The 26,940-nt window shown below is 39.2% G+C and overlaps 1 protein-coding gene and 1 long non-coding RNA gene across 5 annotated transcripts in view; one reads left to right on the top strand and one right to left on the bottom strand.

Moving 5' to 3' along the window:
• LOC113901222 overlaps positions 1–4,625 on the bottom strand; it is a 217,906-nt gene extending 213,281 nt beyond the window's left edge. Inside the window, exon 1 of the long non-coding RNA XR_003513352.1 lies at positions 4,366–4,625. This is a non-coding gene — a long non-coding RNA (uncharacterized LOC113901222). The remainder of the gene's footprint in view (positions 1–4,365) is intronic.
• EFEMP1 (EGF containing fibulin extracellular matrix protein 1) overlaps positions 3,050–26,940 on the top strand; it is a 69,711-nt gene continuing 45,820 nt past the window's right edge. Inside the window, exons 1-4 of one of the 4 annotated variants that reach the window (XM_027555336.1) lie at positions 3,050–3,108; positions 4,632–4,719; positions 8,849–8,897; positions 9,061–9,462. In XM_027555336.1, the coding sequence (XP_027411137.1) occupies positions 4,639–4,719; positions 8,849–8,897; positions 9,061–9,462 (532 nt within the window). In that variant the 5' untranslated portion in view covers positions 3,050–3,108; positions 4,632–4,638. Of the gene's footprint in view, positions 3,109–3,277; positions 3,388–3,429; positions 3,452–4,631; positions 4,720–8,848; positions 8,898–9,060; positions 9,463–26,940 lie in introns of those variants that run through there. The other 3 variants (XM_027555334.1, XM_027555337.1, XM_027555335.1) reach the window with 3 other exon arrangements.

Genomic DNA, 26,940 nt, shown 5'->3' with positions numbered 1-26,940 from the left:
ATGGAAGAAACCATCGTTGAGGCTAGCTCTCTGCCATCACACTGGTCCACTCAATAGGCCGAACTATATGCTCTAATCCAGGCCCTCCAGCTGTCAAAAGATAAGAAGACAAACATTTACACAGACTCCAGGTATGCTTTTGCCACATTACAGGGCTCTGTATAAGGAGAGAGGCCTTTGACAGCCAGTGAAAAAGATATTAAAAATAAGGAAGAAATCAAGGCCCTATTAGATGCTGCCTGGGAACCAGAAAGGGTTGCAGTCATACACTGCTGAGGACGTCAAAAAGAGGATACCCCCCGGGCTCAGGGAACAGACTGGCAGATAAGACCGCTAAACAAGCAGCCGAGGGCTTGTGACAAGTGAAATCCCTATTAAAGCTTCCATTTTGGCGGAGATAACTGAGCTAACGCTAGACTCTCCAAAATACACTGAAGCCCAAAACCAACTAGCCAAAGCAGAAGGGGCCATCAAGACTGAAAAGGGATGGTGGGAATTGCCAAGTGGCAAATTATTGGTACCAGAGGAGCTGGCACCCACTCTGGTAAGCCAAACAAACCAAGCGACCCATCTAGGCCATGATAAACTGGAAGAGCTAATTCGAAAATATTTCTTGGTTCCTTGCCTCTCTTCCCTATACAGGACAAACTCTCAGAACTGCATTGCCTGCTCACAGGTCAATGCTGCCTCTTGGCACAGACAGAAACCTCCAAGGATTCAGGTAAAAGGCATGCTGCCGTTTGAACACCTGGAAGTGGACTTCACTGAAAAGAAACCTCACCAATACTACCATTACCTGCTGGTCGTAGTATGTACGTTCTCGGGATGGGTAGAAGCTTTTCCTACCCAGACTGAAAGAGCATCAAAAGTAGCCTGGTGCCTGCTTAGGGAGATAGTTCCCAGATTTGGATTTCCTACCAGCATTGGATCGGACAATGGCCCAGCTTTCATAGCTGATTTAGTATAACAAGTAAGCAAAACTGTAAACATCAAGTGGAAATTACATACAGCATATAGGCCCCAGAGTTCTGGGATGGTAGAAGGAACCAACCGGACACTTAAAGAGACACTCTCCAAGTGGATCTCAGAGACTGACTGTTCCTGGGTGGACTTGTTTCTGACGGCTCTGCTCAGACTCACGATGACCCCACAGTCCCATGGCTCGTCTCTTCTTTAAGAGCATCTTAAAGAAGAAGAGATGAAGCTCTACAATCAACTGCTGCTACAAGAACTTGCTGGTATCATCTTGAGACAAAACTGTATATGGGAGGCCCCCTCCCATAATAAAACAGGTGTCAACAAATTTGCCTCAGGTAAGAGAAGATGGGATTTCACAGCAGATGGAACAACTGGGTAAGGTAATAAATCAGGTAATGAAGTTTATACAAGAAAGGGTGCCATTCCCCCTTGGGGAACAGATTCACGAATTTGTGCTTGGGGATCAGGTGTGGTCAAGTACTGGAAACACGACTCCTTGGCGGCACATTGGAAGGGTCCATATACTGTTGTTCTAACCACCCCTACGGCAGTTAAAGTTGCAGGTGTCACTCCCTGGATCTATCACACGAGCGTGAAGAGAGCATACCATGCAGACCCAGAGGACACCCAGTGGACTACACAGAAGGACCCCACTGATCCCCATGAACCCAAGAGCATCTTAAAGAAGAAGAAGAGATGAAGCTCTACAATCAACTGCTGCTACAAGGACTTGCTGGTATCATCTTGAGACTAACCATAGTTTCAGTACAGAGAGGGACTGGTGCTATAGTTAAAGTTGAATGTTGTCCATACATTCCTGATTTATCTGGCTATGTATCAGCCACCCTAGATGACATGAAAGGTCAGTTAAAAGTTATGTCTGATGATAATCTTCCTTTTTGGACTTCGGTCCTATCTTGGATGAAGGGTGATTGGTGGAAAACTATATTTACCATTGTTATAGTTGCCTTGATAGTTCTGCCTTGTGAACTCTTTATTTTACAATGTACTATGAACTTTGTAACCCAAAGGTTGATGTCGTTCTCCCAAATTGGAGGTCGGAGAGTCAGAGCGCAATATATCCCTATGAATGATGCTCATATGAGTTAAGAGCATCAAGAAAAGGGAATGAAGGAGGAAACAGACAGAACAGGCTCCATCTTGAAAGCAGGACTCCATCTTGGGCCGGATTGTGGACTTTGAGCTATATGCCCAGTATCTATGGAAATGATATACCAACTGGAAAACCAGGCCCACTGGATGGAAGAGCCCCAGGGCTCGTACCTAGACTCTCTGTTGCCTAAAAGAATACCCTAATTATCTGTGTAACTGAATAGAATCATAACTACTATTACGCTTTTTGGGTATGACCACAGGCCTATTGATAATTGTCCACTGTTAACTACCTAGCAGAGAAGGCAATGGCACCCCACTCCAATACTCTTGCCTGGAAAATCCCATGGATGGAGGAGCCTGGTAGGTGCAGTCCATGGGGTCGCTAAGAGTTGGACATGACTAAGCGACTTCACTTTCACTTCACTAACTACCTAGGCTTAAGGCATATGAATCACGGGTTAACTTTGTATCTTTCTTTTCCTTTGTTCAGACTACTTTCAGGGAATTGGGGGAAGTGGATTTGGGTACATACTCTTAGGGTATAGAAGGTTTTCAGAAAAACTGGTCAAGGTCCTTGGCTAAAAGGAGACTCTGCCTTGGGCCCACCAGTGTAACAAACAGCATTCCACTATCTGCATTGTCCTTCTGAGTGAGTTTGTTTCCCGGAACGCATGGCTACAACATTATGAATGCTCTTTTTCTATATTTTAGGAAGTAGACACTCCCCTATCCCCTCCTCCCACCAAAAAAAAAAAAAAATCTTAAAGAAAAGGCGAAAGAACTAGTCCTATAAATGGGGTTAATTTACTTTCCTAGGATTCACTTTTTTTTTTTTTTTTTTAAGCAATTTCTCAGGACGCTCGCAAGCTCTCTAGGAGAGCAGTTTTCCACTCCGCGGGGCACGAGAAATTGCCTGGGAGGCTGGAGCATCACCAAGGCCTATTCATATCCCAAACATCACATGCCAAACGTGCCATCTTCTGCCTAGAGTTCCGGCGCGTCTGGGAACTAAGGGTGAGGGGCTGGGAGGGGCGGGCAGGCGCCCTCGGAGGTAGGGGCGCAGACCCAGCTGCGCAGCGCGCCCTCCCCTCTGGGTTTGCTGCGCTCAGCTCAGCCCTTGCGCCTCCCTCAGCTCTCTCCTCCGCCCCCCTTCGCCCTCCCCTTTCCCTCCTTTTCTCCTCCTCCTCCTGCCGCCGCGCCGCTGCCAGACCTCGCCAGTTCAGACCCACGGGGCTGCCCTCCCCTGCGCTCTCCCCTCGCTGCCCGGGCCCGGAGCGCAGCCCGGCCGCGCAGGTAGGAACCCCGGAGCGGGGGTCACACCAGCGCACCCCGTGCCCGCGTGGCCGCGCGCTGAGGAGTAAGTGGGGTGACTTGAGGGGTGCAGTGGACCTGAGAACTGCCCCCACACAGTGCAGGATCTTTCAGGCAGAGAGGGAGGTGGAGGTGTGAGGTCTCGGAATGCGATCTGTCAGGATGTGCGAGCATTAGGTGACATCTGTTTGGATGGGCATGTGTGTGCGTGCCGACAATCAACCGACAGGGCTTTGCCCGCAAACGAAGTTTTGAAACTTTCAGGGGGCCAGTGTGTGAGATTTAAGCCGCACCTGGATTTCACCGGAACTGGTTAGAAGCTGGAGCACTAAGCAGCTCCCCAGAGACAGCCGCCTGTTAACATACTTTTAAGAAAGGGGACCTCGCCTCCCTGAGGACGCCTGGCCGGCCGCCCTGAAACTGGTACTTCGGGCTGCGGTGTGGTTCCCCAGTTCTGGCCTTAGGGAGACCGGATCCTGAAGGTAGCATTTCGGGGACCGAGACACCCGTAAGGCGCGAGGGAACTAGACGCTTGGGCTGCTCCTCTACACCACCTGGGGCTTTTAAACAAAGCTGCTCACAGAGAACGCGTGGAAATGCCACTTGGAGAGTTTGCGCTGGGGAATGTGAGGAGTTCTGAAGGGCAGGTATTTTACTATGGGAGGAGATTGCTCCGGAGTTTCGCTGTGGTATTTTGTTTAAAAAAAAAAAGAAGCCAAGATAATTCATATTGGTTCACAAGTTTTTCTGCTGAACTTTGCAAGGAACTTAATGAGCGACTGATCTGATCTGATAACTAGCTGGAGGTGAGCTTATAGGGAAAGCCTTAACGTTCAAAGGAATATGAGATTTGCTGCCCCACTTCCACCCTCGGAAAAACAATGCACCGTCACCTTTGAAATTAATTACCCTGTATTCTTTCTCTTTCACCCCCTTTCTCGAGCAGTGTAAATTGCTTACCTTACAGCTTTTGTGTATATTCGTAGCCGGACAGTGTAAATCGAAATGTAATTCTGCAGCCGTCTTCAGCCTTTGGTGTCCCGTTTGGCCAAGGGAAAGTTGAGGAGGGGGTGGGGAGATGAGAAGTAGATTAGAAGAAGTTGTGTATGAAGGAGCCTCAGCTTTCTCCACCTTCTCTACCTTACTTGCTTGTTACTTTACAGCTGAAGTTTTATTTTCCTCCGCTGCGGATGCTAAGCATCGGTTTGTACTGTGTTTTATTTGAGATTCACGATGTTGAAAGCCCTTTTCCTAACTATGCTGACTCTGGCGTTGGTCAAGTCACAGGACACTGAAGAAACCATCACGTACACGGTAAGGGGTGATGGAATTTGAGATAACTGCGGTTCAGTGGGATTCTGTGGCACAAGGGAGACTTTATCCAGTCCTGCCAGTCTATGTGGGCTATTCTCTGCAGAGGGTAATAAATTAAACCAGCGTTAACAAGGTTCACGTTTAAGATATGTTGTAAATAGCCTGTCCTTTCAAAAGTTCATTTAGATCCCCATTTGAGATAGGGACCAAAATGTAAGGATTTATGCAAGGCCAAAAAGGGAAACTCCTTTAAAACAAAAATCAAAGTAAGCTACATGTTTATGAAACATTCAGCATATTAATGAGTGTAAGTCATTGGAAAACATGAATTACTATATACATGCAGATAAAACCAGAACTCAAGGAGTAAGACTCAAATAGGAATGTTAAATATCATAAAAGCCCTTCACCTCATTTGTGCATGTGACTTATGTTCTCATGTAAGTGGATTTTCTCGACTTTATAAAGGCTATTATTCACTTACAATCTAACTGATAGCTCATATAAATGCCACTCAGATAGACATGTGTTACCAGGATGCAGTATTTGGTAAAATGCATTGTGTGAAATTTGGTTTTGTATTTTCTGATTAGCATATCTGATATTTCCAAGTAATCTTTATTAATTAGCTAATTGTATGAGTCAATCAACATTGAATAAAGTATTGAAAATATCATCATCTAACCACCCCTCCCCACCACTGCCCAGAATGGATGGTGAGAACAGAGAGCAGTGCTTGCCTCACTTCTGGTGAGTTTGTTTGCACCTCTGTTTTGTGTTTTCTAGTCTTTAATCAGTGTTTTGAGGCAAATGACATTTGTCCTGGATCAGAATATGAAAACCATATTTTTCTACTTGCTCCCAACTTAAAATTAAGTAATCTTACTCAAAAGAATTTTGAAAATTTTTGAAAATAAAACTCTAAAAGTGAGCTAATGTTAATTACTGATAATAAACATTATCTCACTTTTTGATACCGTATTATCCCTAGAATGTTAGTATTCATCTGGCAAATGTTCCTTGTTGTCCAGATCAACTATAAATCAAATGGGGTTTAGTATAAATATTTTGTTAACTTAATGGTAAATGTAGTTGCTTCCTCTGCTGAAGATAAATAAAGCAAGAGAAATGAATACATGTGTTGTTTATCTTCAGATGAAATTGTTTTGTTCTTTGGGCTAAACTTACTACCTTCTTAGGGAGTTAAAATTAAATTAGCTACCCCCTTTTATATTCATGTAATAATAGATTTTATTGCTTTTACAACTGCTTATCTTGTACTCCCTTCCCTTTGCTAATCACCTAAACCTTACTCATCTTTGGCAGAGAAAGTTCCCTGTGGTTGAGACACTGTAGTTTTAAGACTGCTAACTAGGGTTCACCATTTATACCAGGTTTCTCAGATATGGCACCCTTTCTGTGCCAAGATTAAATCTATTCTCTTTTAAACTGTATATGGCTATTAGTTCATGGTTAAAGGACAAGATGTAACTATTTTTTTAGTAACTCCCTATGGAGACACTATCTCTTTTCATTCTCATAGCAAAGTATGAGCTAAGTGGCATGCTCTTACTTCTAGTAGAACTAAAGATCAGAGAGGTATCTAAATTAAGACTACACAACCAGTAAGTGGTGAAACTAAATTCAGTCTAGGCTTGTTTAATTGTGATCCATATTGAATGTCCTGGAACTGAAGACCTAAAACAAACTGCAAGTCTCCTCTATTTAGCATACAAATTTATCAAGTGAACTGCCATTCTGCCTACCTTTCAGAAGGATGGGATCATATCCATAAGATAGCCTCATATTCTCCTTTCATATTAAAGATAGGATCCATTCAGTTATGTATTCGTCATGTACCTGCCTTGTGCATAAGCAATTCTCATCACTATCAAAAGAATTCAAGCTTATTTGTTTACTAAAAAATTTCAGACCTTAACCTTGGGGAATTTACCTTGAGAAAAGTACTGTTGAAAAGTACAAAGTATTATGCAGCTTATACATGTTGCTAAAGAAATACAAAAGCAGAGGTAATTAATGTTCATACTGGCAACCCACTCTATTATTCTTGCCTGGAGAATCCCATGGATAGAGGAGCCTGGTGGGCTACCGTCCACAGGGTTGCAAAGGTTTGGATACAACTGAAGCGACTTAGCACGTGCTGCCTTCAATAAGCGACTGGCTTATTGAAGGAGTTAGAACTTGCTGCTACTTCTTGAAGGAAGTGAGGACTTTGAATTATTCTAGAAAGCCTGAAGAGGCACCTGAATCAGAAAAGGTGGCATAATCAAAGACTAGAAGGGAACATAGCCAAGTCAAGATCAGGAGGTGACAAGGGGCTGGGTGGTGTGGAGAACCTAAAGATGGTAATAGTGGAAGATGAGGGGTCCACAGGCCCCTGTGAGCTCTTAGATGGAGGAGCAGTGTAACCAAGAGAGCAAAGAAAGGTTATCATAGAGGCTTGTGTGCAGAATGCAGTGATATGGAGACGAGCTAAGGAGATTTGCCTTCTCATGAAGTCAGGAAGGCTTACACCAACATGGGAGATATAAAAATGGATGCAAAAACAGCAGAGCTTGAAGGAAAATGATGGAAAAGTTGATGTTAAAATTGTTATTCTGGTTCCTGAGAAATGTGGTATACTGCCTTGGACAGTGTTGGTAAAAGTAGAAGCGTTAGTTTGGGAAATAAAATGAGTTTAGTTTTCACCTTATTGTCTCGGAAGTCAGTAAAATATCTAAACTCATCTCTGTCTCCAATCAGCTATTTATTTGCCAAGCATCTGTTGTTTGCCAAGCAACTCTTGGCTCTTATGGAAGAATTTAAGTTTATTTGTTTGTTTATTCTACTTTTGCTTAATCCTTCCTGAAACCTCTTCCTCAAATCTGCATGTGATCAGATGTTTTCTTGAGCTTAAGAATTCTTCAGAGGCCTCATCACTTAGACCAGCATGTCTCAAGAAGTAGCCCATAGATAACTTGTATCAAAATCACCTGAGATGCTTGTTAGGAATTCAGATTCCATGCCCCCTACCTGACCTACAGAGTCAGAGCCTTTGGTTGGTCCCAGGAATCGCATTTTAACAAGCACCAGACTGATTCTTAAGCATAATAAAGCTTGAGATTCACTGACCTTCAAGGTCGAATTCAGTTCCCACTTGGCCTTTCCAGAGAAAGGCTTCCCAGGTTTGGCCCTGCCTACCTCTCTTATCTCACTCCATCCACCCAGGACTACTGGTAGCTCCTTCCAGCTTTGCACCTTTGCTTATGTGGTCCCTCATCCTAGACTTACCACATCTCTCTGGAAAAAAATCCAACTCACTTGTAGCTTTGCCCATAAAGCCCTCCTTTCCACCCTGTCATGCCTACCCACAGTCCTGAACAGAGTCCATCACTCCTTCCACAGGTGAATTTGTCTCACGACACCTGACATCTTGCTTCAACTAATCTACCTGTCTGTCTCCTCTTCAGGCCTGCGAGCTGCCTGAGAATAGGAACAAGATCTTAATCATCTTTGCTTTCCCAGGGACTAGGATGGTGCCTGGTGTGAAAGGGTACTTGACAGATGGTTCTGTCAGTGAGTGAACTAGAGAGGACCTTTAGAAACTGAAGCTGGGAGGCAGGCCATGGTATGAGAAGACAGATCAGGACTTAACTGAATAGGAATGATAAGGAAAGTCAGGTGCTGGACTGTTCTAAGAGGATTTAGAGAGAGGGGGAATAGTCAAGGGCTGAATAAAAGAACTCAGTTGGATTTTTTTTTTTTTTTTTTGGTAAAATTTATAATGTGGAAGAAGGGTCAAGTAAAGCAAAAAAAAAAAAAAAAGAGAGAGAGAGAGATTACAGAATATTAGTATCAAGACAGAAAGGAATTCCAAGATGGTTATGGGCAACTGGATCCAATGGAAATGCAACAAAAGACCTGAGACAGGTGGTGATTGAGAAGGGATCCCTGAAGCAGTCTAGTGCCCAGATGTATCTTTTTTAAAAAGCTACAGAATGTTAAACTACTCATCTCATCATCTATGTGGGACTCTAGTACCAAGACTATTGCCATAAATATGAAGCTTTTAGAGTGACTTCTTTGAGAGTGGATACTCAATTAATTGTCTCCTGGCTCCTCTTCACAGCAATGCACAGATGGATATGAGTGGGATCCTGTAAGACAGCAGTGCAAAGGTGAGCCAGCTTCAAAGACTTCCCATCTGATCATAGCTCTCTGTCCCCATCTAGTATGTCCTTCATGCCCCACCTGTATTATACCCAAAAGGTGTAAGCATGTGTTTACATGTTCGGTTTCCCCTGTAAGAAGATTCCTGACTTATTTTATTACTCACCACAGATATTGATGAATGTGACATTGTCCCAGATGCTTGCAAAGGTGGAATGAAATGTGTCAACCACTATGGAGGATACCTCTGCCTTCCTAAAACAGCCCAGATTATTGTCAACAATGAGCAACCTCAGCAAGAAACACCAGCAGCCGAAGGTGCGGGTGCAGCTGCAAATGCAGCCGCGACCTCTAGTACAGGCACTGGGGGTGTAGCAGCCACTGGCGTCGCTGCCAGTGGAGTGGTGCCTGGGGGTGGTTTTGTCGCCAGTGCTGCTGCTGAAGTGCAGACTGGCCGAAATAACTTTGTCACCCGGCGGAACCCATCTGACCCTCAGCGCATTCCCATCAACCCTTCTCACCGGATCCAGTGTGCAACAGGCTATGAGCAGAGTGAGCATAACGTGTGCCAAGGTAAGCTTGACTTTCTATGCTAATGAGAAAGTTCTTGCCCAAGTGCACCTTGTGGTGAGAACGACAACAGCTCTCATTTATTGAGAGCTTCCCCCTCGCCATTCTTTGTGCTAAGGGCTTTGCCTGCGTTATCATATTCAATCATCACAAAAATCATAAAAGGTAGTTGCTGCCCGTGTCGTCATCATTTTACAAATGAGGAAACTCTGTCTCAGAGAGGTCACCAATGGTTCTCAACCTTAGCTGCACATATTTAGAGTCACTTGGGAGCCTTTAAAACTTCTCCATGTCCAAACCACACCCCAGCCCAATTAAATAACACTCTCTGGGGGTGGGTTCCAGGAATCAGTATTTTTTTTAAGCTCCCCAAGTGGTTCCAGTGTGCAGCCAAGTTTAAGATCCAGGGGTCACACAGGTGGTGAGTGCAGAGCCAGCCTTCAAACCCAGACAGATGGGGCTAGAGTCACAGCTGTCAAAAGGAACAGTCAAATTATTCATTTGGAATTTAAAATTGTGCTGTCAAGCTACTCCACAAATGCCCCCCTTTAAGGTCTCTTAATTGAACTTAACAGTGACTTGTTTTCCTCACTGAGGAATAAAGAAATGGGACTTCTGCTTCTCATTACCTTTGAAGGAGTCTTCCCCCACTCACACTTATATCTATTCTTAAGCTCTCATTTGAGCACATTTCACTTATATCACTTGCACCATGGCACCATCTGCCTGGGTTTTTCTGTTTATTCTCACAAAGAATACACATCCGGTAGACTCATGCTAGCAAACTGATAAGAATCTTGGGCTTTGAAGACGTGTAGCATATGAACTAACTGGACTATGCTAAGGGATTTTGTTCCTCTTTGACTACTTAGCAAACCCTTTTAGATCTGCCTGATGTGGCCATAGAAGCTTCAGACTACTTTTTCACTGCCAGGTGCTGGCTGGGTACACCCCATATACACCATAAGTGCCTTGTACACACTGGCCAATAGGAAGGGCCCAGGAGTTCTTACCTTCTACTTACATAAGTGAAGAAGAGAGCACCTTCCTCCCTCAACACAGAAGGGTTCAACTGGGGTCACCTAGCTGCTATATTAAGTGAAAGAAGCATCTTTTGGACTTCTAGGATGCTGCCCCTTATTCACGAGTGTTGAGTTTTATCTTCTGTATAAAAATATAGTAGATTTTAAATGGTTTATAGATGAAGTAAGGAAACCTATCAGGCTCTGACTTTTATTATTTTATATTTTGCATTCAAATTTTCAGTATCCCACATCAAGAGCTAAGCCATGCTGTGATGGTGTCACTTTTCAGAGTGCCTATCTTATTAGCATCTGTTTTGTGTTACTGTCATGAGTCAGAATTCCAATATTGATGATGAATGCTTCAGCATCTGCTTGATATTCAGATATTTAATTTAAGGATTATGTCAAAGAGATAACCTCATGAGGTTATTTATATATATATATAAATAAATATATATTTACAAATAAATATATATTTATATATGTATGGTGTGTGTATTTGACTGAATATTGGTTTAAAAATACCTTGAATTTATTTAAAATACCAACTTTTAATTGTATTATTTAAATATATAATTATATTGGAAGGTTTGGTGGTATTTTTCCTGAAACTGAAAAGGTTTGGTGAAAGTTTTAAAGTATTGACTTACATATTAAATTATTTTTTATACTTCGGACAGATGTTTGAATGGTACTTAGAAGGGAAAAAAAGCAGGTAAATTCATTTATCAGAAACTACAAACTAATTTATGATCCATCATTGACAGCTGTGGTTGAAAGCAAGAAGAATGCCTAGAATCGAATGAAGTTCTAGAATAAAACATATTCAGGATTTACAACATGCATTGGTTACAGTAAAAACTGTATAATAAAAAGTGAATAATAAAAATGAAATCCTATTTAATCTTTCTTAAACAAAGATTTAGACTACCTTACAAAGTAAGGTCTTTTCTTCTTTGGGAATTTCTTTTTCAATTATAAGCTAAAACTCTTAAATGCTTATGATAGATGCTAAATACATATTCATTGATTGTGTGCACATGAGGCATTTCCAACCCAAACTGTTTTGCATAATTCAACCAATTTCTACAATTTGAGATTGGGGGGGTCTGTATCATTAAAAGCAGGGTTAAAAGTTTTTTTGGATGACTTAAGGCTTAAGTTGGATTTCTTCCCATCACACACTTTTGCAAAGTGCCCATAAATGTGGATTTACTTAATTGTTGATAAAAGGGGGTTATTTCATATGATAACAACAGGATAATCTGTCTAGGGAATCTAACATAAGTCGAGTCACACTTGTGCCCGTTTATTATTGAGCTGATCAAACATGCAGTCCAGCTTCTTCTAATTGCCTACAGATGTATGACATTCTCATTCCAGGCCAGCAGCACAAAATAATGTTTTATAACCAATGTGAAAGTGTAGGGACTTCTGCTTAAAACAATAATGTGCTCCAAGGACCTGACAATATTACTGACATCATTGTAGAGTTTGAGGAACTTTCTGTTTCAATAAAGATCTCCATTCTCCTTTTAAATGTTGTGTACTTATGACCAGTAATCCAAACACATTTACCATGATTGCTGGATCAGAATAAATGAATGCCTTAGATGAGTCATATTTTTGCCATAAAATTATTTCTTTTTTCCACATATATTTTTCAACAGGTACAGTTTATCATCATATAACTTAAAGCTGAGGACATTTTTAATGTAATGACTGAAATCTGAACTGTATTTCAGTGTTAGTCAATTTTGCCTTTGCATGCACTATTATCAATCACAGTTGGCACTTAATAAGTTAAATACCACTAGATATTTTAAAATATTTTCTATTTTAGGGACTTCCCTGGTGGTCCAGTTAAGACTCTGCACTTCCAATGCAGAGGGACAAGAGTTCAATCCCTGGTCAAGGAACTAAGATATCTCATGCCACGTGTAGTGTGGCCAAAAATAAAAAAGTAAATAAATAAATGTATTCTATTTTGTAAATATATTTTTAACCAGCTTTCCATGTTTTAACATTTTTAGTCAAAACATGATTATTTAACCTTTATTCATCTATTTGTCCAGGTTTTTTTCAATTTTATGCAAAACCAAAGGGTTTAAAACATAACATCCAAATATCAATTCACAGTAAGCATTTTTTTCCAGGTAATTTTTACCAAATGAGCATGATACTGGGGAAGTCATTCACACTGAGAATTTCAAATGACAGGTTGCATCTTTCAGTTCAGTTCAGTCGCTCAGTGGTGTCCGACTCTTTGCAACCCCACAAATCGCAGCACGCCAGGCCTCCCTGTCCATCACCAACTCCCGGAGTTCACTCAAACTCATGTCCATCGAGTCAGTGTTTTCATCCAGCCATCTCATCCTCTGTCATCCCCTTCTCCTCCTGCCCCCAATCCCTCCCAGCATCAGGGTCTTTTCCAATGAGTCAACTCTTCACATGGAGTGGCCAAAGTACTGGAGTTTCAGCTTTAGCATCAGTCCTTCCAATGAACACCCAGGATTCTTTAGGAATCCTTTAGGATAGACTGGTTGGACCTCCTTGCAGTCCAAGGGGCTCTCAAGAGTCTTCTCCAACACCACAGTTCAAAAGCATCAATTCTTTGGTGCTCAGCTTTCTTCACAGTCCAACTCTGACATCCATACATGACCACTGGAAAAACCGTAGCCTTGACTAGACGGACCTTTGTTGGCAAAGTAATGTCTCTGCTTTTTAATATGAAATCTAGGTTGGTCATAACTTTCCTTCCAAGGAGTAAGCATCTTTTAATTTCATGGCTGCAGTCACCATCTGCAGTGATTTTGGAGCCCCAAAAAATAAAGTCTGACACTGTCTCCACTGTTTCCCCATCTATTTCCCATGAAGTGATGGGACCAGATGCCATGATCTTAGTTTTCTGAATGTTGGCAGCTATCAAATTTCATGAAGATCATTTCAGTGTCAGATACCTGGAGTCATGTAAAAATTAAGCTTTAGAAATTAATTATTTTTCCATGAAATATCATCCACCTCCAAGACAACAGATATTCATCTGTTCCAAAAGGAAGTTGGATCTTTAGTGCATAGTCACTATGTAATCTTCAAAGGATATGGAGTTAGAAAACACTAGTTCAAGTTGAGAAAGAATTTTTTTTACCATATATAATGTTCTAAGAGCCCCATTCTTGTAGGGGAAAAAATAAGAGAAATATGAAAACCAATTGCCCAATTGAAAGGAATTTGTCCACTTAATTAAACTTTCAAAAATTAAATGTAGAATATTTTGAATGGCTGGTAATTAAATCATTACTAAACTCAGCCAGGGTTTGCAAGTATCATTACTTACTTGCTAAAGAAACCATGCCATTAGAAAATGAACTTGATACAAATGTCTAATAAAGCTGATTGTGGAGTCAAATCCAGAGTGCAATTCCTGGCTTGTATTATATAAGGTATAACTGAAAGATGTGAAAACATATCCTGGGGTTTCCAACCATCTCTGTCCACCCAAGACTGTCCTGAAAACTAAATGTCCCACTTCCCTGGAAATGCCTCAGTCCTGGAGAAATGGCATTGTTGAGCACCTCAGAAAACCCCCAATAACCAAATGTTCTGCACACCACAGCCAACAGTGGGAAAGTTTCAGTGTGAAAGCCACTTTTTCAGGTTAAGGCATTGTTTGTCCAGTAAGTAAGTTTGTCCAGTTTTTTCAATTTGTTTTAAACTTTGAAAAACTATATTTCATTGATCTTTATGTACCTGGACAGAGCCTTTCTTTGCAGTTGTCAGGATTCTGCCCGTTTGTCAATTTCCACATTGTTCTAGATTGCATGTGTAGGATACCTAGACATTAGCACGTACATACTTGGATACATGTCATAATCTTTCCTCATTTCCACTGGGAAAAATTTTACCACTCAGCTGAATTAAAAACCATACTTCAACTACAAACTTTTGTTTGCCAAATTTCTTTTTTCAGTTTTAGCTGTATTTTCAATGATTTTATTTGATTTCTGTTATTATTACCTATGATGCAGGAGCAACTAAAAAGCTAAAAAGAGAAATATACTGCCTTTTGTAAAGCCTAAAGGAATTAAGAAATTATATTTAGGGTTAAAAAGCTCCACACTCTTGGAGACCATATATTATCCTCTGCACATTTCTTTATAAACATAACTAAAGTAGTATTTTGAAAAGGAAAAAAGTTATTATCTATACAACTACTTTAAGAAAGAGAAATCTGAACACATAGAGAGTCTCAGATGTTAGGGACATCTCTTGTTGGCTTCTTTCATTTGAAACTTAAATGATATCATATCCAAAAAAGGATTTATAAATTACAGTGTAATCAAGTAGCTTAGCATACTTGGCATTGTCATTACCAAGCAACTTTCAAATACTAGCCTTTCGTTGATCCTCACTACTGTCATTAGGGTCTCTGGTTGCTCCAGTTAGTTTTGTGAAGAAGTGCCTAATTTTTGTTATATATAATTATACAACCCAGCAAAGAGCTTTGATCCAGAAAATAGATATTTTGCAAAAAGAAGACTATAATTGAGTAAATTATTATATTAACAGAAAAGAAATATTTTAAGCAGAATGTAAAATAGGTATTTCACCTACTAATAGTTTATTGTGTTTAGTTGTTAATTATCTTTGAGTATCTTAAAATTCTCTAAGGCCATGTAAATAGGAGTTGAGTTTATAGGGAAAACTTAATTACTTTTTAAATAATCTGATGCCATATAATTGCATTGATTTCCTCCTGAAAAATCTAGCATTGTTTCATTATTTACATCTCCAAACACTATAGTCATCAAATTTCAGTTAATTTAAGACCCATTTTAATACACATTTGTAAATAATATGTACATCTTTGTGATTCATGCATAGTCAGAAAATTCCTTCATAAAAATTGAATGATAGTTACTTAAGGTAGAAGGATGGAAGATAGCGATATGATCACACTTCTGCCACAAAAGACCAAGTTATATAACTATTTAACTCAATGATTTTCTAAATGTGATTTCCAGACCAGAAACATTAGCATCATCCAGTAACTTATTAGAAATGCAAAATCATGGGCCCCATCAGAACTATTGAATTGGAAACTCTAAGGATGGGGCTCAGCAATCTGTGTCTTAACAATCCTATGATTTTGATCCCTACTCAAGTATGAGAACCAATGGCCTAACATAATTTTAACCTCAGGAAGTTGCATTCAGTTGTAAAAATCAAAGGGTGGAGTCAGAATACTTTATGTGGGATATGGGAAGTAATGAAGAGAAAACATCAAAAATACTTTCTGCTTATGGGACAGAATAATATGTCTACTTCTCATCACCAGTGCCCTCATCCCCAAATATGATTGGCCATGAGTCCTGGTTAGGACTGTATTCCTGAACCAAGAGCATTTATGTGCAATCTAGAGGAAAGGAGGACATCTTAACAAGAATACCAGAGGTTTTTCACCTCTCCATGAAGCCTGCAAGTGTGAAATATTATGCTGCTGTCCTGTGCTCAGTCCCTCAGTCGTGTCCGACTCTTTGTGACCCCAACGACTGTAGCCCACCAGGCTCCTCTGTCCATGGAATTCTCCAGGCAAGAATACTGGAGTGGGTTGCCATGTCCTACTCCAGGGGATCTTCCCAACCTGGGATCAAATCCACATCTCTTGCGTCTACTTCATTGGCAGGTGGATTGTTTACCACTGCATCTGGGAAGCCCTGTGAAATACTATAAATGCCCTTAAATTGTCAGTAGGTGAAACTCACAATTATGTTTTGGCTGTGATAATGATTGGTGCTAAGTGATACCTGTACCTTTTTTTTTTTTTTTGCCCATTTATTCTTTTTTTTTTTAATTTTTAAACTTTACATAATTGTATTAGTTTTGCCAAATATCAAAATGAATCCGCCACAGGTATACATGTGTTCCCCATCCTGAACCCTCCTCCCTCCTCCCTCCCCATACCATCCCTCTGGGTCGTCCCAGTGCAAGGCATCCCCCTTACACTCAAGGCACAGACATTGTGTGGAGGTTCAGTTCATGTAGAGTTGCAAAAGAGGAAAATGTTGATTCTGATTTTGGCCTTAACAGTGTGCTTTTTTTACCAAACTGATAGGAGATCCTTTCTATACCAGATACATAGCTGACATCCCTTTTAGATTCTGTGAATATCATCAAATATTAGAATACTATTCGTTTGAGTATCTTCTGTTCAATTAAAACTTTATAAAAGATTTGCTTCCCATCAAAGACAAGATTCTTAAAACTAATTAACACTTAATCTGCAGAATGAATTTTCCTCATCCCATAGAAGCAAAAAGAAGCAGATTAGAGTAGAAATGCAAGTCTGGGTAACTTCAGGAATGTGCACTGGATATTCATTATCTCTTTCTCCAGAAGGAAATTTCAAACCAGAGTCTCTGAAATCAACAAATTGCCCCATTGGTAAAGATTGCCTTTGCACTTGTTGAATTATTGGCACAATTCTGTTCTTTGAAACCAAAGAGTAAACAAAATTTGTCCCAAATGTGTTTGATTTTGCACGAATGTACAAATAAGTAATCGGTGCCACATCTGAAATTCATTAGCATGCTTCTTTTTCCAGGAGGTAACTGCAAATTGCACACTCAAAAATAAAACTGATCAAGAAAACTGCATTCAAATATTTGTAGAAGAAAACAGCTCTCATTGTAAGCATTTAGCCACAATTGCAGACTTGTAGCTTGAACCTAAATGATTTGTAAACATTTAATAAAGATGAAGTGAAGGAATGACATGAAAGGAAGGCTGAGTGCCAGGATACTGGCAGCAGCATGGATAGCTTATTGCTGTCAATTTTGTATAACCACAGATTAAAAGGAGGGACAGAGTGTGAATTAATGTTATATAAATGTATACTAAATAGAGACTTAAAAACTTAAGATATTTGGCTAACTCAATCCTAAAACTTGAACTACCTTTAAAATAATTGTATGTTTATACTAATCAAGGGTAACCAAGCAATATCACGAGTGAAATTGATCAAACAGAATGCAAAACCATTCAGTTAGTGTTCAGTAATTCCATCAAATTTTAAGAATCACTTTTTGTTGTTAAGGCACTTTGGTAGGATCAAAGTAGGAGTGGACATTGTCCTTTGGGAATTCGCCATCATCAACCCATGAATTATCAAATAACAATAAAAGAAACAAAATACAACTCTGGAAAATAACTCATGGGACATCACGAGAAATACATAATAAATTGCCGGAAGTAGTAGCAAAATCAATATGTGGTACAGGTATCCTTAAAATTTACTAAAATCCACATTTGGACAAAAAAAAGAACATGTTCCCAGATATATGGTGAAGAACAAAAGTCTGGTTCCTTCCTGGAATGGAATATTTAGAAGAGAATAATGAGGGGAAGTTGAGAGTTCTGAAGAGGAAATTAAGATCCAAACAGCGAGGGAAGTAAGCATCATGTAGACAAGCCAGAACAAGGGAAAAACAGCTTTGTGTCAATGTTCCTCCTACTCAAGAGTGGTTTCCCAGGAGACTCCCCCAGAAGCAGGGTGCTGCCGATAGGAATGCTAACAAGGTTAGGGGCAGGGGTATGTGGAGGAATACAAAATTAGACAATACCCATGATGCTGAAGCACTGCAGAGCAAACATTTATGACTGTTCCATCCTCAGTAACTCTTCCCAACAAAATACTAATGTTGTCCTCTAGCTCTGTCTCAGTATCTTCCTAAATTATGTCCTATTTTACTTACTATTGAAATGGCACTAAGCAAATGTTTTGTGTTTGTGTATGTGTGTGTGTGTTGTTTGAATAAATGAATGGTTTTTAATCTTTAGAGAATTCATGCTTAAAGTTTACTTGAATTCTAAAACCATCCTTGAAAATGAGCTATTATGTATACCATATATGTATAAATTATATTTCCCAACTCTGTATGTATCAAACTTTTTATTAACAATGGAGGTCTTAGACATCTAGTACCTATCTTAAGCTTAAGACATTTGAAAGAAGAAACTATGAAATTTATTCTTTATATTATGGATTGTTAGGTTTTTAAAAAACATTGGCAAATAAATAAGTTGCTATTATTCCTAAAGCCAGACTAATAATAAGAAACACTATAATTCTTTTAACTTTCTGACAAGCCATTTAATCAGTGATTGCATCTCTGTATCAGATATATCCTTCATCAGAAATAAAATGGTGAATAATGAAAATACAGTTGGCTCAGGGAAATGTTAATATTTATGATATTTGAAGTGAAACAATCACAAGGCTGAAAAAATGTTTATGTAAGCTCTCCAATATTGTGGAGGAAATCAGGGCACTGGGTAAAACTCTGTTAAAATAAGAGCAAAAAAGGAAGAAGGGATCAGAGCAATCTATCTTGGTCCTGTCCCTTGACTGCAAGCCACAAACTATGTGTAGTTTTTTTGTTGTTTTTTGGTTATGTAATTTTTTTAAAAATTGAAATATAATTGACTTACAATATTGTGTTAATTTTAAGAGTACAGAAAACTGATTGAGTTATATTTTTCAGATTTCCATTATGAGTTATTAGAAGATATTGAATATAGTTCCCTATGCATGTATGCCCAGTCGTTCAGTCATGTCCAACTCTTTGCGACCCCAAGAATAGCCCGCCAGTCTCCTCTGCCCATGGAACTTTCCAGGCAAGAATACTGGAGTGGCTTGCCATTTCCTTCTCCAGGAGATCTTCCCAACCCAAGAACTGAACCCGTGTCTCTTGTGTTTTCTGCATTGACAGTCGGATTCTTTACCACTGAGCCACCTGGGAAGCACATAGTTCCCTGTGCTATACAGTAAACCCTTGTTGCTTATCTATTTTATGTATAGTAGTTTGTATATGTTAATACCATACTCCTAATTTATCCCTTCTCCGCCTCCATTTCTCCTTAGGTAACCATATGTTTGTTTTCTATGTCTGTGAATCTTTTTCTGTTTTGTATATAGATTCATTTGTATTATTTTTTAGATTCCACATATAAGTGATACCATAAAACATTTGTGTGTTACTGCTTCACTTAGTATGATAATCTCTAGGTCCATCTGTTGCTGCAAATGATATATTTTATTCTTTTTTATGACCTATTCCATTGTATATATATGTGTGTGTGTGTGTGTTGTTGTTGTGTTTAGTTGCTAAGTTGTGTCCAATCTTAGTGATCTCATGGACGTCAGCATACCTGGCTCCTCTGTCCTTCATTATCACCTGGAGTTTGCTCAAACTTATGTCCATTGAGTTGGTGATGCTATCTAACCATCTCATCCTCTGCCACCCGCTTCTCTTGTTGCCTTCAATCTTTCCCAGCATTGGGATTATTTCCAAAGAGTCAGATCTTTGTATCAGGTACCCAAAGTATTGGAGCTTCAGCTTCAGCAGCAGTCCTTCTAATTAATATTCAGGACTGATTTCCTTTAGGATTGACTGGTTTGATATCCTTGCTGTCCAAGGGACTCTCAAGAATCTTCTCCAGCATCACAGTTCAAAAGCATCAATTCTCTGGCACTCAGCCTTCTTTATGGTCCAACTCTCACATCTCTACCTGACTACTAGGAAAACCATAGCTTTGACTATACAGACATTTGTTAGCAAAGTGATGTCTCTGCTTTTTAATACGCTATCTAAGTTTGTCATAGCTTTTCTTCTAAGGACCAAGCATCTTTTAATTTCATGGCTGCAGCCAGTGTCTGCAGTGGTTTGGGAGCCCAAGAAAATAAAATCTGTTACTGCTTCCGCTTTTTCCTCTTCTATTTGCCATGAAGTGATGGGACCAGATGCCATGATCTTAGTTTTTTGAATGTCAACTTTCAAGCCAGCTTTTTCACTCTTCTCTTTCACCCTCATCACTTTCTTCCATTAGAATGGTATTATCTGCATATCTGAGGTTGTTGATATTTCCTCTGGCAATCTTAAGTCCAGCTTGTGATTCATCCAGCCCAGCATTTGCATAATGTACTCTGCATAGAAGTTAAATAAGCAGGGTGACAATATACAGCCTTGACGTACTCCTTTCCCAATTTGGACCAGTCTATTGTTCCATGTCTGATTCTAACTTTTGCTTCTTGACCTGTATACAGGTTTCTCAGGAGACAGGTACGGTGGTCTCATATTCTCATTTCTTTAAGAATTTTCCATAGTTTGTTGTGACTCCGTAGTTTATTCTGATTTCCATTGTGTAGTCAATGAAGCAGAAGTAGATGTTTTTCTGGAATTCCCTTGCTTTCTCTCTGATCCAGTGAATGTTGGCAATTTGATCTCTAGTTCCTCTGCCTTTTCTAAACCCGACTTGTACATCTGGAAGTTCTTGGTTCACATACTCTTAAAGCCTAGCTTGAAGAATTTTGAGCATAATCTTACTAGCATGTGAAATGAGCACAACTGTATGGTAGTTTGAACTTTCTTTGGCATACTATATCTTTTTAAACCAATTGTCTGTTGATGTGCCCTTCGACTGTTTCCATATACTGGCTACCGTAAATTGTGCTGCCATAAACATTGGAGTGCATATATCTTTTCATATTAGTTTTCTTCTTTTCTGGATATATGCCCAGGAGTGGGATTGCTGGATCATGTGGTAGCTCTACTGTTAGTTTTTTAAAGGAACTTCCATGTTGTTTTCCATAGTGACTGTACCAGTTTACATTCCCACCAATAGTGTAAGAGAGTTCACTTTTCTTCACACTCTCTCCAGCATTTTACGATCTGTAAACTTTTTGATGATAGCCATTCTGACTGATATAAAGTGATAACTCATTGTGATTTTGATTTGCATTACACTCACATCTGGTCCCATCACTTCATGGGAAATAGATGGGGAAACAGTGGAGACAGTGTCAGACTTTATTTTTTTGGGCTCCAAAATCACTAAAGATGGTGATTGCAGCCATGAAATTAAAAGACACTTATTCCTTGGAAGGAAAGTTATGACCAACCTAGATTTCATATTAAAAAGCAGAGACATTACTTTGCCAACAAAGGTCCATCTAGTCAAGGCTACGGTTTTTCCAGTGGTCATGTATGGATGTCAGAGTCGGACTGTGAAGAAAGCTGAGCGCCAAAGAATTGATGCTTTTGAACTGTGGTGTTGGAGAAGATTCTTGAGAGCTCCTTGGACTGCAAGGAGGTCCAACCAGTCCATCCTAAAGGAGATCAGTCCTGGGTGTTCATTGGAAGGACTGATGCTAAAGCTGAAACTCCAGTACTTTGGCCACTCCATGCGAAGAGTTGACTCATTGGAAAAGACCCTGATGCTGGGAGGGATTGGGGGCAGGAGGAGAAGGGGATGACAGAGGATGAGATGGCTGGATGGCACCACTGACTCAATGGACATGAGTTTGGGTGAACTCTTGGAGTTGGTGATAGACAGGGAGGCCTGGTGTGCTGCAATTCATAGGATCACAAAGAGTTGGACATGACTGAGCGACTGAACTGAACTGAACTGAATAATTAGTGATGTTGAGCATTTTTTCATGTGCTTATTGGCCATCTGTATGTCTTCTTTGGGGAATTGTTTGTTTAGGTCTTCTGCCCATTTTTTGATTTTTTTTTTTAATATTGAGCTATATGAGCTGTTTGTATATTTTGGATACTAACCCCTTGTCTGTTGCATCATTTGCAAAAATTTTCTCCCATTTTGTAGGTTATCTTTTCATTTGATAATGGTTTCCTTTGCTGTGCAAAAGGTTTTAAGTTTGCTTGGCCCTGTTTGTTTATTTTTTATTTTATTTCTATTGCTTTGGGAGCATGATCTAAGAAAATATTGCTGCAATTTATGTCAGAGAATATTTTGACTATGTTCTAAGAGTTTTATGGTGTCATGTCTTGTGTTTAGGTCTTTAAGCCATTTTTAATTTATTTTTGTATATAGTGTGAGAGAGTGTTCTAGTTTCATTGATTTACATGTAGCTGTACAGCTTTCCCAACACTACTTGTTGAAGAGGCTGTCTTTTTCTCCATTGTATATTCTTGCCTCCTTTGTCATAGATTAATTGACTGTAATTGTGTGGGTTATTTCTGGGCTCTCTATTCTGTTCCATTGATCGATATGTCTGTTTTTGTACCAATACCATGCTATTTGATTACTATAACTTTGCAGTATCACCTGAAGTGTGGAAGGGTTATGCCTCCAGCTTTGTTATTTTTCCCCAGAATTGCTTTGGCAAGTATTTTTATGTGATTTTAAATAGGATTTTTTTTTTTTTTTTTACTTTCTGTTTCTGGTATTTCATTGTTAGTATAAAGAAATGCAGCAGATTTATGTATATTAATCTTTTATCCTGCCTGTCTTGCTGAATTCATTTATTTAGTTCTAAAAGTGTTTGGTGGAGTCTGTAAGTTTCTCTGTATAGAGTATCAAGTTATCTGCAAATAGTTTTACCTTTTCCATTCCAATTTAGATACCTTTTATTTATTTTTCTTGTCTGATTGCTGTGGCTAGGAATGAAACCATTCTTTTAAAATCTATCCTGTTAAAATGCTAAAGGGTAGAATCCAGGAAAGTTACTTAGTTGTTTGTAGGTGACTTAAAGAAGCACAGTTATGATCTGGTCCCAAGGTAGGAAGAACTGAATTTCTAGAGAAGTGAGAAAGAAATCCATAGATCTGAGAGTCCCAGGAAGAAAGAATGCAGAACACTGAGGGGACCCTGGGAGCTAATAGCTACCTTGTACTTAACTGTACATGAATTAGGAGTGTGAAGGAGACAACAGAAGTAGACACAACCATGAAAGCTGTGTGTTTTGCTTTATGTGTGCCCAGCTAAAGTGAGAATCATGATGGAAACCACAACTTCCTTTGTGCATATAAAACCTCAAAAAGCTCTAGGGACTGTAGTGAAACAAGTTTTGTACTCTAAACAGCTCTGTGTGCTGCAGAGAATCTAATCCTACTCCCTTGAGTGGACAGTGGAACACAATCTAAAATAAGGAAACAACTCAGGGGTTCCCACTCATTGTCCAACCTGGAGACCAGATCTGTCACAATGTGGATCAGGGAAGAATTTTTGTTTGGTGGTGATTAATTAGATCTCACTATTTTGCCATAAGGCCCTCCTCTTATACATACATTCACAAAATGTCATTAAATTGTTGCTGTCATATTCACAAAATGTCATTAAATTGTTACTGTTCACTAAAAAATTTAAGCATCTCAATATTTTTAATATACCAAAATTATGCACAGCAGTATAAGTTTGCTTTCCAGAGTCTGTTATTCAGTCCTTTGAATTTGTTTATTTGAAGAAGCTTCTTAAAGAATTTGTTCAAAATAAATCATTCTCCTAAAATACGTGAGCAGTTTATGTATCTGGCATCATTCAAAACCCACCAGTACACTTTTTCCTAATCACTGTTTTTCGTCATTTGAGGCCTAAAGAGATAATGTTATGTAAGATGGTTTTCTCTGCTTATCCATGTCCTGCCCTGAGAAATTTGTGATATCAGAAGGTACCTCATCTAAAAAAGGAAAGGATATTCCAAAAGAAGTTGTTAGAAGACACCTTAGAGACCTGCCTAAACAGCCTAAATGCCCCCCCTTCCTTGCCTGGATTTGTTCCATCTATTTACATTCACACATATACACATATATACACATACCTACTCAAGTTTAGCCCATACAGATTCATGTGCACAAACATGTAATATACCATTTTTTTTACAGGAAAGTAACGTGTATGAAAATTAAATTGATCAAAGCTGATAATGCTTCTAAAATGATTCTCTCATTATTCTTGTAAAATCAACTCTAGGAACTGCTTTGTAAATTCCTGTTTTTACCTATCACAAGACAACAGGTCACTTTGGACAATACTACATGATTCAAGCAATAAAAAACATGTTGGATGGAATATAGAAAGAGTCAACAAAATAGAAATAAAAATGTTAAGACATAACCTCTAAGATTGTGTTCTCTTACACTTCTGCAACATCCTGGCCATGTCTTGGCTAATCTGTCTTAGAGATTTACCTAGATTCTATCTTGACCTATCTTTGTGTTAGAAAATAAGAAAATGAGCAACTGAATTTTTAACAAAATAAACTTTTTAGATAGACCATTATAGAATTAATTAGAAAATAACGTATCTGGGACTATTATTGAATTGCCATACTCTTTTATTCTTCAGTTCAGTTCAGTCACTCAGTCGTGTCCAACTCTTTGCAACCCCATGGACTGCAGCACGCGAGGATTCCCTGTCCATCACCAACTCCCGGAGCCTGCTCAAACTCACATCCATCGAGTTGGTGATGCCATCCAACCATCTCACCCTCTGTCTTACCCTTCTCACCCTCTGTCTTACCCTTCTCCTCTTGCCTTCAACATTCCCCAGCATCAGGGTCTTTTCCAAGGGGTCAGTTCTTTGCATCAGGTGGCCAAAGTATTGGAGCTTCAGCTTCAGCATCAGTCCTTCCAATGAATATTCAGGACTGGTTTCCTTTAGGATGGACTGGTTGGATCTCCTTTTTGTCCAAGGGACTCTCAAGAATCTTCTCCAACACCACAGTTCAAAAGTATCAATTCTTTGGCACTCGGCTTTCATTATAGTCCACCTCTCACATCCATACATGACTACTGGAAAAACCATAGCTTTGATTAGACAGACTCTGGTGAATTATAGTCAGGATGTAGCCCAGAATAAAAGTTCACTCAACAGGCAAGGCAGAAAATTCCAGTCATTCTCAATTAATTAAACTTCCCAATAAAAGCTATGGGCCCTTTTTGTTCATGACCTGGCATATAAAAAGAAACCTAATCCAAGGAGGAAGGTAGCCAGAGAAAAAAGTTTTCCCACACAAGCTGGTAAAGATGCTGGGCTTTGTTCTAAACTTCAATTGCAAGACCTCTCTCCTTTAGTGATGGGGGGTGTAGGGGTGCTAACGATAAAAAGAACCTAAGTAAAAGAAGGAAATTTAATTGTGGTGCAATTTATACAGCTAATGATAATTCTGAAAAGCCAGGAAAAATTATTTGGTGACTAGTTCATTTTGAAGTGAAGTGAAGTGAAAGTCGCTCCGTTGTGTCCGACTCTTTGCAACCCCATGGACTATACAGTCCATGGAATTCTGTAGGCCAGAACACTGGAGGAGGTAGCCTTTTTCTTCTGGGGATCTTCCCAACCCAGGGATCATACCCAAGTCTCCCATATTGCAGGCAGATTCTATACCAGTTGAGCCACAAGGGAAGCACAAGAATACTGGGCTAGGTTGCCTATCCCTTCTCCAGCAGATCCTCCCAACCCAGGAATCCAACCAGGGTCTCCTGCATTGCAGGCCAATTCTTTACCAATGAGCTATCAGGGAAGCCCCTAGTTCATTTTTTAAAAATTTTAAATAGAAAAACCATTGTAAATTGGAGTTCAACTCTAAGTAAACTAAAAAAATATTCTCATTGATTTTTTAATTTAAGCAGAAAAATAGATTGTGTAAGCATGCCAGAACAAGTTTCCAATAAACCAAGCTATCACCAATGGTTAATACCCAAATAGAATATCACTCTTAGAAGAAGAGCTTGGGCTATTTAGTTGTCATTGAAAAACCCAGCCCCAAACAGTATTAGGATTCTAATAGGGTTTTAAAGGAATTATTGGGAAAGCTGACTATAATGTCAAAGTCAGAAATAGGCAGAATTATACATTTCCCAAAGCATTATTAATCCATAACAAAATTATTATAACTGTTTTTCTTGGTGAAATACACTGTTTCTGGTCTCATATTAAAAGGAAAATATATAGGGATAGAGAATAGAGAAGACATCAGTAAGGAAAATTGAATGAGTTATTTGATTAAATATGAATGATGTTTTATATTTTCTCAAGAACTTAAAACATCAAGTAGAAGTCCTGAAAAGTGGGTAAAACCACCTACAAGCAACTGCCTATTCCTCAGTATAAATCTCACATTAGGAAAAGAAGAATCAGTGCAGAGTCAAGTCAGCCTTTGCAGTTGACTTGGAGACATTTTAAAATCAGTTTAATAGATGACACACTCTATGTTATGTCAACTCTATTACTCAGTGAAAAAGAAAACACCACTTTCCCTTAAAGGAGAAGAGATACTTTCTCTTCTCTGTTACTGTTAGGTGAATCTCTTAACTACAAAGATCATAACTGGGTAACTACTGATGCTGAAAATTCATGACTTAAGTGTTGCTTGTGCATTGATCAATTTTAAATACAAAAGTCCCCACTTGTCTGCAAATACATTTCAAGACCTCCAGTGGATGCCTAAAACCATGGAAAGTACCGAACTCTATATATACTGTTTTTTCTTATATATACATACCTATTATAAAGTTTAATTTATAAATTAAGCACAGTGAGAGATAAGCAACAATAACTAATAATGATGTAAAATAATTATAACAATATACTGTAATAAAGGTTATGTGAGTGTGATCTCTCTCATTCTCAAAATATCTTTTTGTATAAATTTAAT

This window comes from Bos indicus x Bos taurus, chromosome 11, assembly GCF_003369695.1.
Source record: "Bos indicus x Bos taurus breed Angus x Brahman F1 hybrid chromosome 11, Bos_hybrid_MaternalHap_v2.0, whole genome shotgun sequence".
In the NCBI taxonomy this organism is placed as follows: Eukaryota; Metazoa; Chordata; class Mammalia; order Artiodactyla; family Bovidae; genus Bos; species Bos indicus x Bos taurus.
Note: the sequence above shows the minus strand (reverse complement) of the source record. Positions and strands in the feature narration are given on the sequence as shown.